Below are 12,891 nucleotides of genomic sequence, written 5' to 3' on the forward strand. Positions count from 1 at the left end.
TCAAATCTATGCTTCCAGGTGCCGTAAGAAAGCTGCAGAGATAGTGCAGGATAGTGCTCACCCCGGAAATGATTTCTTTCAGCTTCTGCCTTCTGGAAGAAGGTCCAGGGTTATAAAGACTAGGACTAGCCGCTTGAGAAACAATTTCTACCCAAATGCGATTTTGGTTTTAAACGCAGTGTAAGGTAGTCCCTATGGGAGTATATTGTATTTAATTATGGAGTATCAGAGTTTTTAGGGGGCTAACCAGGCTGGGATAGCAGGCTTGTGGGTTTTTGAATGTCTGATGTAGATTTTTTCAATTTTGTTGTTCTGTATGGGACAATGACAATAAAGATTATTGTATCGTATCGTATCATTCTGGATTTGTGTAGGGTTTGTTCCTTAGGCTTTTCTTCTCCTGACGATGTCCCGCAAGGCAGCGGAGGTTTAGGATCAGAGTTTTCCTTCTTAGCCTCCCTTCCCAGGCAGATGAGCCCCATCTGCCCCGTCTTCCCTCTTCATCTCATGCAGAAACTTCCTTCTTGGCCATTGGACCCACTCTGGTCTGCTCAATCTGCCAGAGCCCAACTTTGCAAATAAATATAAATAATCATGCAAATAAAAGAAAGTGCATCAGTGTGGGATCTATGCAAACCTGGGTTCTCTAGCTCAGCAAGTTCCTTCCTGGCTGACAGCGTTGGAAAACAAGGCTCTTAAAAATTATATTGCCTACGATGAGCGCATTTTGTCTGTAAAATGGTGCTGTGGTGGATGTAATCACAAAATAAAATGAGGATGGGTAAGTATTGAGGGGTGCTAAAGAAGAAAGGCATAAATACAGATAATGCAGCGTATGTTTGGCCTTCCCCAACTTGAGATGGAGAAGAAATTCAACCCGAAGAAAGAGACCACATGCATTATCTAATGCAAATAAGCAGCAAAAGGCATCATGAGGTTAAGAGAACTATCTGCACAAGGATGTCACCAAAGCATTTGTTGGAGATTTCGACAGACCCAGAGAGTAAGGATTTTAAGCACCAAACCAAAGGCTAATGACAGCTGCTGTGTCGATCTCACCTTGCAGTTGTCACAGCAGAGTCCATGAGTACACACTGCGTTTGGTTTCCGCCTGCAATCCTCTTGGCAGCAATTATTTTTCTGGCACTCCTGTCAGAAAAGATTGTAGGCTAGTTAACAGCTTCTAGAACACCTTCCAGATCTGTTCCTCTCCTCCTTCTCTTCGCCACCCCCCCGGTCAGACCTGACCTGGGAGTGGAAGCTGTGGCTGCGCAAGAAGGAGCTGTCAGAGCTAGGCTCAAACGAAGGAGCTTCTTGTGGGGGTGCCTGGTCACGCTCTCTCCAAAAAAGGCACCTGGGGCCACAGCCCACCCCTCACAGTCTCCCCCCCACTACACTAAACCTCTGATCTCAGAGCCTCAAGCTCAACTTCATTCATACACACACACACACACACACACACACACACTTACTTTATTGAGATTAAAAAGAAGTAACAAACATAAGTGTTATCCAGAAGAAAGAAAAGAAAATAGTAATATTTGTTACATCACATCATAATACGTGCTTCTTGAACTTCTAATGACTTCCTGCCACCCACATCTTGCACCTACCACTTAGTCTATCTAGCGCACTATTTAATTTCATTTTCTTTTGTTAAGTTTTGTCAGTATTATATTCTCCTACCATTAACCATCATACCACAGAAGTCATTCAAGGGCTGCCACTGACGTCATGTTATTACAGTAATCCCTAAGGTATTTCTTTGTACATGTCCCATTTCCTGATAAATGTTTGGTTAGTGTGACCTCTGAGTTTTTCCGTCCATTTTGCCAACTCGGCATATTCCAACAGTTTATTTTGCCACTCCAGCTTTGTCGATGTTTGCGCTCCTTTCCGACTTGTAGCGATTAATATTCTTGCAGCTACCGTGGGATACAAGAATATTTCTCTCACGTTTTTAGGTGTATCTGGGCCTAGTATCCCCAGGAGGAAAGCGTCCGGGGGTTTTTTGAGCTCATTATAAATTACATCCCAAAGTTCGTTTCTTTTCTTACAGGTCCACCACATACCGTATTTTCCGCTCCATAAGACACACCTTTTTCTTCCTAAAAAGGGAAATGTCTGTGCGTCTTATGGAGCGAATGCGTGGTCCCTGGAGCCAAATTGCCCAGGGGTTTAAAGCAGATCATGCTTTTTTTTTTTTAAAAGAGGGAAGGGGGTGCCTAGATCGCCATGGATGAATGGGCTTGCGGAGCGAGCAAATCAAACATTGCTGCAAGGAATAAAAACCTTGTTGCATGATGCAAATCTCCCTGAGAAGTTTTGGGGGGAGGCTCTCTCGAATTTTGTTTACACTTTTAATTGCAGACTGTCATCACCTATTGGCTGCACTCCCTACGAAAAGATGTTTGGTAAGAAACCTAATGTCAAGCACATGAGAATCTTTGGTTCTGACATGTGGGTACACACCCTGCAAAGCAACAAGCTTGGGAAGCGTGGGGCACACGGTTTGTTCATGGGGTACGAAAAAGGTGCATACAGAGTATGGATGACTAACTCTAAATCCATTAAGTTCACAAGGAGTGTTGAGTACAATCCTAAGTGGGGGGAAAATGTGGGGATTTTCCAGAGTTACCCAGAGGAGGATGAAAGTGATGTGAAAAAAGCAGATCATGCTGAGAAAGCTGAGGATGAGGATGATGAGGATGATGATGATCAGAGTTCGGATTCCAGTTCAGTGGGCGGCGCTACTGCTGGTGTCAGTGACAGTGATGACACAGCAGATTACAAGAGCGCAAAGGCCTCAGTCAGACCATCTGATGAGTCTGACAATGAACTGGAGGAACCACTGTTCACCATTGGTCATTTTTCTCCTAAGAAGGAGGAGATGAGTCCAGAAGACATGCGTCTGGTTCGCAGGTCTGAAAGGGCGACCAAAGGCAAACCTCCGAAGAGATTTGCTGATGAGTTTGCTAAGACGGCAACTGCTGTTCTTAGTAGCTCAGAGAAGGTGTGGGAACCTTCAAGCTTCAAAGAGGTTCAGGAGTTAACCTCTAAAGATGCTGAGCCTTGGCTTAATGCCATGAAGGCTGAAGTTGATTCCTTGAACAGGAACCAAACTTGGGAGCTGGTACCGGTAGTCCCAGGAATGAAACTGGTTGGCAGCAAATGGGTCTTCAAGGCCAAGACAGACCAGAATGGCAAGGTTGTCAGACACAAAGCCAGATTGGTTGCCAGAGGTTTTTCACAGGTACCAGGACAGGATTACCACGAGACCTACTCACCCACGGTCAAATATGAGAGCATTCGGCTGATGCTCAAGATCGCTGCGGAGGAGAAACTGCATGTTTCCCATCATGACATTAATACAGCTTTTTTGTACGGGATTTTGAACGAGGAGCTGTATATGCTTCCACCTGATGGAATGCAGATACAGAAGGGAATGGTCTGTAAACTGCGGAAATCCTTATATGGTCTCAAGCAGAGTGCCAGGTGTTGGAACACAAAACTCACTGAAACGTTGCTTTCTCTAGGTTTTCACCAGGGCAAAGCTGATCCATGTGTGTTTGTCAAGGAGGAGGGGCAAAACAAACTGTATTGTTTATGTTTTGTTGATGATCTTCTGATGTTTTGGAAGAATCAGGCTTTTTACCAAAGCACCCTAGCTCAGCTGAAGGAGCACTTTGACATGAAGGATCTTGGTGAGGTATCCAACTATCTTTCTCTGCAGGTGGAGAGGGACCAAGCAGGTAATTTTCTGGTACACCAAACACAGAAAATTGCTGATGTATTAACCAGGTTGAATTTGGTTGATGCAAACCCAGCAGACACACCGATGGTGACAGGTTACCAGGTAGATAGTACTGCTGAAGCGTTTTCTGACACAACGCTGTACAGATGCATTCTAGGCAAGTTGAATTTCATTGCAAGATGCTCAAGACCTGACATAGCTGTAAGCACTAACCTGCTTAGCAGACATGCTAACAATCCTACTGTCCAGGATTGGAAAGCTCTGAAGCACATAGCCCGCTATTTGAAAGGGACTATGCACTACAGGCTGAGGTTCACCAGTCAGAAGACTGGAGGTCTTGAAATCTTTGCAGATGCGAGTTTTGGAAGTGACACCACGGATGGTACAAGCACTTCTGGAGTGTGCTACATGTACAACCACTGCCTGTTTGGATGGTTGTGCAAAAAGCAGACGACAGTTAGCCTAAGTTCCTGTGAAGCAGAACTCAATGCTCTGTCATTTTCACTCATGGATTGTGAATGGTTGATGCAACTGTTTAAGGACATTGGGGTTTCTGTGAAATGTCCTATACAAGTGTATCAAGACAATAGATCTTGTTTGGCTTTGCTGAACTCGGAGAGTTGCAAGCAAAGAACCAAGTACTTGCAGATTAAGCTACATCGTGCAAGAGAGTGTATTCAGAAAGGACTCATTCAGGTGTCCTACATGCCAGGAAATGAGATTCCTGCTGATCTGTTGTCTAAGGTTGTTAACAGAGAACAACTTATGGTTTACGTACAAAGGTTGCAATTGGGTTGAACCACAGATACTACAGGTTACACGGAAAGGGGGAGGATGTTAGGATATTTCCGTTCCACCTTAAAAGGGAGCAGGATGTTTGTGTCACAGCCTGTGTATTTCCTGTCTCACAGGATGTTTCTGTTGTCTGTTCCTTTCGTTTCTGCTGCTTGCCTGAGCAGTCGGAGCAGACGGTCATGTCTTCTTTTGTTCTGACCAACGCTGAATAAACTGTAAATATGCTTTCCTGCTGTGCATCTTTTGCTGTGTGAATTCTGCTAATAGAGTGTGCACAAGCCTGAGGCTTCGTGTCGCTGATTGCTGATATTGCCTGACTACGGGAGGTTGATGGATTGTCCGGCAAGGAGCTTGGGGGCTCAGATGGACTTTATCTCCCTGGCAGTATCCCAACATGTTGAAACAAAGCGATCGGGGAGAGAGATAAGGGATGATAGCAATAAAGGAGGCTGCCTGGGAGGGGGGAGCTAAAGACAGCAAACTTGCAAAGGGGGGAAACAGGAAGACTAAAGCAATAAGGAGAGAAATTAGAAGAAAAGGAGGAGCAAAAAACTGTTCCAGCTAAGGAAAAGACACTAAGGCAAACAAGAAGGAAGGGAGTGTTGAAAGGAAACAGCTGATCAGTGGGATCAGAAGAGAGATAAGGGACACCAGCGGAGGCTGCCAGAGAGGGGGAAGATAAAAGCCCATTGATCCTCAGGATTTTTACATTGGGTCACCCCAGATTCACCATCAGATCACATAGCATGTCCATGGCTACAGCCTGCACCAAAAAAACCATGCACCCACTGTTGCGTGGGGCCGCAATGGCGCAAAAACGTGGTTACAAAGCATGGATCCACATGGATCCTCAGGATTTTTGCATTCACCATCAGATCACATGTCTGTGGCCGCAGCATGAGCCACAAAAATCATACATCCACTGTTTCGTTCAGAATCTTATGCACCTTATGGTCAGGTGCGTCTTATGGAGCGAAAAATACGGTATGTGGGACTGAGCCTTCCACTTCCCCACATCTCCAGCAGTTACTTGAAATGTTCTTATACATTTTAGATCATTTTAGTTGTGTCAGCTCAACTTCCAGCTGCCCTCAACCCTCACTCCCAGTGGGCCACTCGCCATACAACAACGGGAAGATCTACATTAGACTTTGCAGGATCTGTGCAGGCTCCTTGGGGCCAGAGCAGTGCTCTTGAATGACAGAGACAAAGGGCAGTTGGTTTTAGCCACAACTTACCTCCAGCCTCTTCAGTTCTTGTACTCTGCTTTCCGATAGCGAAGCCACGTCCCGCAGTTCTTTTAGGTCCTTTTCCAAGAAAAGAAAAAGAAAATTACAGAGTCTCCCGTCTCACCCACGTTTTCATCCTGCCAGTTTTTAAATACAGTGGTACCTTGGTTCTCAATTGCCTTGGTACTCAAATGCCTTGGTTCCCAAACGCCAAAAACCTGGAAGTCAGTGTTCCGGTTTTTGAATGTTTTTCGGAAGCCGAGCATCCGATGTGGCTGTCGGCTATTGTTTCTGGGGCGCCGGCACCAATCGGAAGCCGTGATTTGGTTTTCGAACATTTCAGAAGTCAAACAGACTCCCGGAATGGATTAAGTTCGAGAACCAAGGTACCACTGTATTTTGCGCTTTTTTTTTGCTATTTATTTTGCGTTTTTGTTTTTTAGGCTTTTTTGGTTAATTTGTTTTTGTGACTGTGTGGAACCCAGTTCAGCTGACTGACTGATTGTGTGACTGCAGAAATGGATAAAAGCTCCCCCCCCCATACAAAACATGAATATCATCAAAACAAAAAATTTTTTTCCTTCCAGTAGCACCTTAAAGACCAACTAAGTTAGTTCTTGGTATGAGCTTTAGTGTGCATGCACACTTCTTCAGATACACTTGAAACAGAAGTTGCCAGATCCCTCTATATAGTGAGAAGGTGGGGAGGGGTATTACTCAGAAGGGTGGTGGGAATGGGTGATTGGCAGATAGCTGTGATGAGCCTGTTGACGACTCTTAACGACTGCAATAGGTCTTACAGGAAAAAGCAAGGGGTGAGAAGCTGAAAAATGGCCATGTCATGTATAATGAGATAAGAATCCAATGTCTTTGTTCAGACCAGGTCTCTCCATGGTTTTAAGTTTGGTAATGAGTTGCAATTCAGCAGCTTCTCTTTCCAGTCTATTTCTTTCCAGTCTATTTCTCATACCAAGAACTAACTTAGTTGGTCTTTAAGGTGCTACTGGAAGGAAAAAAAAATTTTGTTTTGACTATGGCAGACCAACACGGCTACCTTTTAGCTCATACCAAGAACTAACTTAGTTGGTCTTTAAGGTGCTACTGGAAGGAAAACATTTTTTGTTTTGACTATGGCAGACCAACACGGCTACCTTTCTGTAAATGAATATCATCAGTGCAAGTAAGGGGGGGAAATAATTTTAATTTTTATCATCTACAATACTGTCTTATTTATTTTATAGTACAGTACATTGATTATTGCTTTCATTTTAAGGATCAATGGTCTCGTTGGGTAGTAAAATTCATGTTAAATTGCTGTTTTAGGGGTTGTTTTTAAAAGTCTGGAATGGATTAATCCGTTTTGCATTACTTTCTATAGGAAAGCGCGCCTTGGTTTTGGAACGCTTTGGTTTTGGAACGGACTTCCGGAACGGATTAAGCTTGAGAACCAAGGTACCACTCTCTATATTTATTTTAAAAAACCTTCATCATTCTGTGCATTGGTTTGTGAAACAGAAAAACAGGAGATACTTGTGAGCATTCATCTCGGCTGGTTTGGACAAAGTTTGTAGGGAGATTCTACTACGTTTGCTGTTTAGTGGGCATTCATTCTGATTTGTGGATGTGGAGATCATTTTACAAAATTTATTATACTGCTTGATTGTAAATGAACAACTCCTCCTTGCCAAAAATATAAAACGAAGCATTAATATTCCAAAGATGATTAAAATCAACAGTAGCCAAAATGTATTCTAAGTTCTAATCTGCCATCAAGTCACCAGGAGATTCTCAACCAGAGAAGACACATTCAATCTATATGCTCCCCCTAGAATGTATTCCAGGATTTGGGATTTTAAAATGAGAATTAAACTGGAGATAATGTGCCTGGGAAGCAAAGTTAAGTTCATGTTTTAACGAAAGGAGTTGTTAATTTGCTAACGAAACAGGATGCAAGAACCTTAGGGCAGATTAAAAAGCAAGGAAACTCCATGCCCGTCAAGGCAGAAAACATATATATTTAATAACACCCCCTGCACACATAAGCTCTAACCTCAGGCCTACCACAGTCACATTCTTCCTCGCCTTCCACCACTCCGTTTCCGCACATCTTTATGTTAAATGTATTCTCAGAGTAGCTTTCAAACGAGTCCCTAGGCAGATTCAGCAAACAAAATTTCCCCCGGTTTGCTAGGAATTCGTAATATGCATTTTTGCTGCAGTTACTAAATCGGTGACACCCTCTGCAATAAAAGACAACAAACTGTTAGCAGAACAGCAGTACTTTTATTTTACTTTTCATTTCCACGCTGCTCGTTAACAAACAAAAACGCTTCCTGGGTGCTCGACAAATGAAAGTTAAAACCGCAGCATGTAAAACAGAACGCAGCCATAAAATCCAAAATTATTAAAAGAGCCTGAGAATAAAACAGGCAACAGAAAAAGAATGGCGCAAAGGGCATAAAAATAACTAAAGCCTGGGGAAATGAAAAGGACACTTGCCTGCTCCTGAAAATACCTCGTTGGGGAGGGAATTCCACAACCTGGGGGCCACCACCAAGAAGGATCTCTCCCTATGGCATCTGCCCCACCTCATCGCGGCCTAGGACCCTCGTACCTATGGGGTCGCCTCTCCTGGTATGCCCCATGGAGGACCTTAAGGTCCATAAATAGCAACACCCTAGAGGTCCCGGGCCCTAAGGAAGTCAAATTAGCCTCAACCAGGGCCAGGGTCTTTTCAACACTGGCTCCGGCCTGCTGGAACACTCTTGTTCTTAAGTTGTACTTTAATCAATTGTTTTAACACCTGGTGTTAGCCGCCCTGAGCCCAGTCTTGTCTTGGCTGGGGAGGGCATGGTATAAATAAATTTATTATTATTATTATTATTATTATTATTATTATTATCATCATCATCATCATCATCATCATCATCATCATCTGGTGGAGAAGAGGCTCTGGAGGTGATCGTGAGACTCAAGCAGGTATATATGGGACAATCCTTCAGGGAATGTGGATCCAAAACATTCAAGGTTAAGACCAGCTTTGGAAACAGACTGGTGTGATATGATCATATTGGTCATTCCCAGTTACCAATCAGTTTAACTGAAATCATTGGGTCCTGCTCCCCCCCCCAAATAAATATGTCTGAAGGGTGGGTTGACTGGTCAAGTTAAAGGACCTGTGGACAATTACGTCCAGTCTAATTCGGCTATAGGGTGTGGTGCTCGTCTCCGCTTTCTGGCCAAGGGAGCCGGCGTTTGTCCGCTGGCAGCTTTTCAAGGCTGACAGGAGCCGTGACCGAGAATATAACCAACCAAGGTGCTGTATTTCCAGAGTCAAAACTACAGCGGTCGAAAGAGCACTGACCCCCTACTTACGCAACGGCTGAATGCATGACGCAGTGGCCACGCTCCGAGGTGCAGGTGCAGTCACACCTTCTGCCTTTAAGCTCTGGAAGGTCGTCATGGACAAAGCCAAAGACTGCGTGGCCCAGCTGATGGGCGGCTGATACGCCGTCATCTGTTAAAGACAAGGATGTCTGTATGCAGGGAAGGAAAAAGAAGGACAGGGAATTGAGCCCAAAGGCGATTGAAACCTTTCTGAGAATGCGCAGCATTTGAGGAACTTCAGTAACAGTTGCAAGTTAGACGTAAGAGCTAAGATATAGTAAGAAAAAGTTAAATGGTGATAAAAGTGTGTATTGGCAATAAGTAATATGAAATTGAAATAAGGAATAGACGGGAGGTCAGGTCTATAGTGTTTTATTGTTTGTTAAGAAAATTTTGTGTTTATTGTTATTCCTGTGTGTAATTCTGTATCTGTGTTTTCTTTTCTTGCTGTATTCAATAAAAAATAAAATAAGGAAACCTTTTTGAGAATGCAGGAGTGCACAGGATTGCCTGCGAATTGTGGTTCTGCAGGGGGAGTAGATTATCCAAAGCTTTTTGCAAAAAAAAACCCATTTTGGGTTGCACGATAAAGTGGCAAAACAGCAGCTCCAGGTTTATGCAGGGTTAACTCTTGAGCCCTTTCTTCTCCCCACGATGTTCTGCAAGGCAGCCAGTATGAAGAACAGCCGCAGGAAGCAGAGAGTGGTGTTGTACTCGGGTCCTACTTATGGGTAGAAATCTGGTTGACCCTCGTGAGAACAGAATGCTGGACTAGATGGGCCATTGGCCTGATCCAGCAGGGCTTTTCTTACATTTTCGATATAAATGTTATCACAGGGAAAATCAAAGAAGTTTATCACCATGTTGTGACTTGTATACAGAAATTGGAGGAAATAGATAAATGTTGAGTCGTAAAACAAAGGTCTGATTTTTCAGTATTCAGTGGTCATGTTTGTTTCATTCTGTTCAGTTGGTATTTTGTACTGTTGGTCTTGTAATAGTAATAATAATTACTATTTCAGACTACTTTACTATGGAGCATCACTGAAAACCTATTCATTTAAAAAGTAGTATACTGTACAGAGAAGCCCCAAGCAGCCTATGTTAGCAGCTGGTCAATATAAGAACAACTGTCTAGAAACTGGTGCTGGAATTTTGAGTTTAATTTCCCCCTTCCCTCCTTGTCCCCTTCACCCTGCGTATTGTGTTTTTATTAATTTCATTCTTTGTTTATTAGAATGTAAGCCTGTCCTGTTTGGATTTCACGTAAACTGCTCTGGAGGGAGTCTTTTTGGCTGAAAAGTGGGGTACAAATAAATATGCATCGTAGCTTAACGCTAATGTATAAAAACATGATAATTAAGGGGACTGGCAAGGTCACATCAAATAAAGTGCCACACCACTTACTCTGACAGAAGAAACTGAGACATGATCCTGAAGGCAAAAACGTTCTTCCCACGAGTTCCCAAAGGAATTATGTTGACCCACAGCCCTAGAAAAGAGAAGTTGTCGAAATTCAGGGCATAACTGGATCCTTAAATTATAGGGGCAAGGACGGATACAATCAGCACCAAAACCACTTGGACCAGCATTATCTGATGCTGTGCTTCTGGTGTGACGCTTATAGTATGGCATTAGTGCCCCAAACACAGCCAAATTCCAACCATGAAGTCAACGGGGCGTTGTTAGACTGTGGAACTCCCTGCTACAGGAGGCAAAGATGGCCACCAATTGGATGGCTTGAAAAGAGGAGTGAGGAGATGGGTGGAAAAGAGTTCTATCAATGGCTACCAGCCTTGATGGCTACTCTCTGCCTCCACTGTCGGGGGCAGGAATGCTTCTGAATGTTGGTTGCTGGGAATCGCAGAAGGGGAGAGGGCTCTTGTGTTCGAATCCTGCTTGCGGGATTCCCATTGAGAAATCTGGTTGGCCCCTGCGAGAAGAGGATGCTGGAACAGAGGGGCCATTGGCCAAATCCAGCAGGCTCTCATCTTTATTTTTATTTTTTTAACAGTTTTATTCGAGTTCAGGATTTTTACATACATTATATTTTCTCCTTCCAATTTTTGAATTTCCTGTACAATTTTTTCCTTTCCCTCCCTTCCACACCACCAGCACCCATATGCATTGGAAGGGTTCAAACAATTATCCTCAGCCACTGAATGTCTTTTGTTCCAGTAGTTTCTATCCATTGAAGATTGGGGTTCCTTATTGTGGTGGACTTGACCTTCCACGTTGTTTCCTGTGACATGACTGCGACAATGTCCGAATGAATAAGTTCAAACAAAAACTATTCTATGCCTCTACTGTCCATTTTTCTCTATCTTTCCACCCTAGAGCTATCGTTGCCTTTCCCACTAATATCATAGCTTTGAATGTAAACTGGTCCCCTTTCTCTTTAGCCGTGTTTCCAAGTATCAAGAAATCAAAGTCTGTTGAAAGCTTCACTTTAAACAGTTCATTAATAGCCTTTAGGATTTTATTCCAGAATTCCTTTACCTCTGGCCATTCCCAGTACATTCCCAGCAGGCTGTCATTATGCACCTAGCCATCAGGGAGCATTGCGCTTAGCGGCACTGCTAGCCAAACACCCAGACAGTCAGGAGTTCATCCCACACTTGAGTAGGACTCTGGCAGAGGCCTGACTGGCATGTTCTCTCCCTCCTGGTCTTCCGTTCGGGAGCTTCAAAAGCTTTCTTCAGCCCGAACATCACAGCACAACCGATGCCAACCGACACCGGCACACTTAGGGATCCGCAGAGTTTGCGCACCTTGCGCAACAGACCTCAGCAACTCAGCATTTTGGCTAATCTACTTTATTTGCATATAAACACACACGGAGCACTGCAACATGGCTCCCTCTCTCTCTAGCATCAGGCAGCAAAAAGAGAAAGAACAAAGGACAATAGTCCCACTTCACGGAACACAGGAGCACAAACATCCTGTCTCCGTCACTTCCCACACTGCGGAGTCAAAACATACACCGTCATGTGAAAGACAACAATCCCATGACTGCAGTCATGGAGCAGGAATTCTAACACAGACTGCATCCCCTCCAACACTTTCCCCAGTGAAAACAGGGGCGTCCTATTCCTCCCCTCCACCATGTTCCCAGTGAAGGAAAAGTGGGACATTCTGGGATCCAGTCAGAAAAGGCAGGTTGGGAGATGGTGGAGGTTGTGCATGGATATGGCTAGAGAAAAGTGCGTCTCCTTCTCATAATAGTGGAGTCCAATGGGACCATCCTGTGAAGCTGAACACCGGGGGCTGGACTAGATGACTCTTGGAGGCCCCTTCCAACGTGACAATTTTCCATGCTTCTTTGTTGGAAGGTTCAGAACAGGCCAATGACTACTTCACACAGGGCATAGTTGTTGTTGTTTAAAAATGTATTATTAAATATAGTGCCCACAATCTATAATATACTATACATTCAGATACTGAATTTCTAAAACAAATGGGGGAAATATTGATATTACTCGGGGGACAGGAGGCAAGCAGGTGTGGGGGACTCCCTGGTCCTGAATGGGGTAACTGTGCCCCTGAAGGACCATGTGCACAGCCTGGGAGTCATTCTGGACTCACAGCTGTCCATGGAGGCGCAGGCCAGTTCTGTGTCCAGGGCAGCTCCATCTGGTACGCAGGATGAGACCCTCCCTGCCCGTGAATTGTCTCACCAGAGTGGTGCATGCTCTAGTTATTTCTCGCTTGGACTACTGCAATGTG

The 12,891-nt window shown here is 44.1% G+C and overlaps 1 protein-coding gene across 2 annotated transcripts in view; it reads right to left on the reverse strand.

The window, feature by feature from the left end:
- The window catches only part of LOC128412426 (disintegrin and metalloproteinase domain-containing protein 9-like), a 41,933-nt gene that overhangs the window by 12,956 nt on the left and 16,086 nt on the right, over window positions 1-12,891 (reverse strand). For both annotated transcript variants that reach the window (XM_053385316.1, XM_053385315.1), the window contains exons 10-14: window positions 10,573-10,657; window positions 9,154-9,314; window positions 7,829-8,018; window positions 5,788-5,856; window positions 1,060-1,149 (exon numbers count right to left, since the gene is read on the reverse strand). In XM_053385316.1, the coding sequence (XP_053241291.1) occupies window positions 1,060-1,149; window positions 5,788-5,856; window positions 7,829-8,018; window positions 9,154-9,314; window positions 10,573-10,657 (595 nt within the window). The remainder of the gene's footprint in view (window positions 1-1,059; window positions 1,150-5,787; window positions 5,857-7,828; window positions 8,019-9,153; window positions 9,315-10,572; window positions 10,658-12,891) is intronic.

The sequence above is a fragment of the Podarcis raffonei genome, chromosome 4 (assembly GCF_027172205.1).
Source record: "Podarcis raffonei isolate rPodRaf1 chromosome 4, rPodRaf1.pri, whole genome shotgun sequence".
NCBI classification, from domain to species: Eukaryota; Metazoa; Chordata; class Lepidosauria; order Squamata; family Lacertidae; genus Podarcis; species Podarcis raffonei.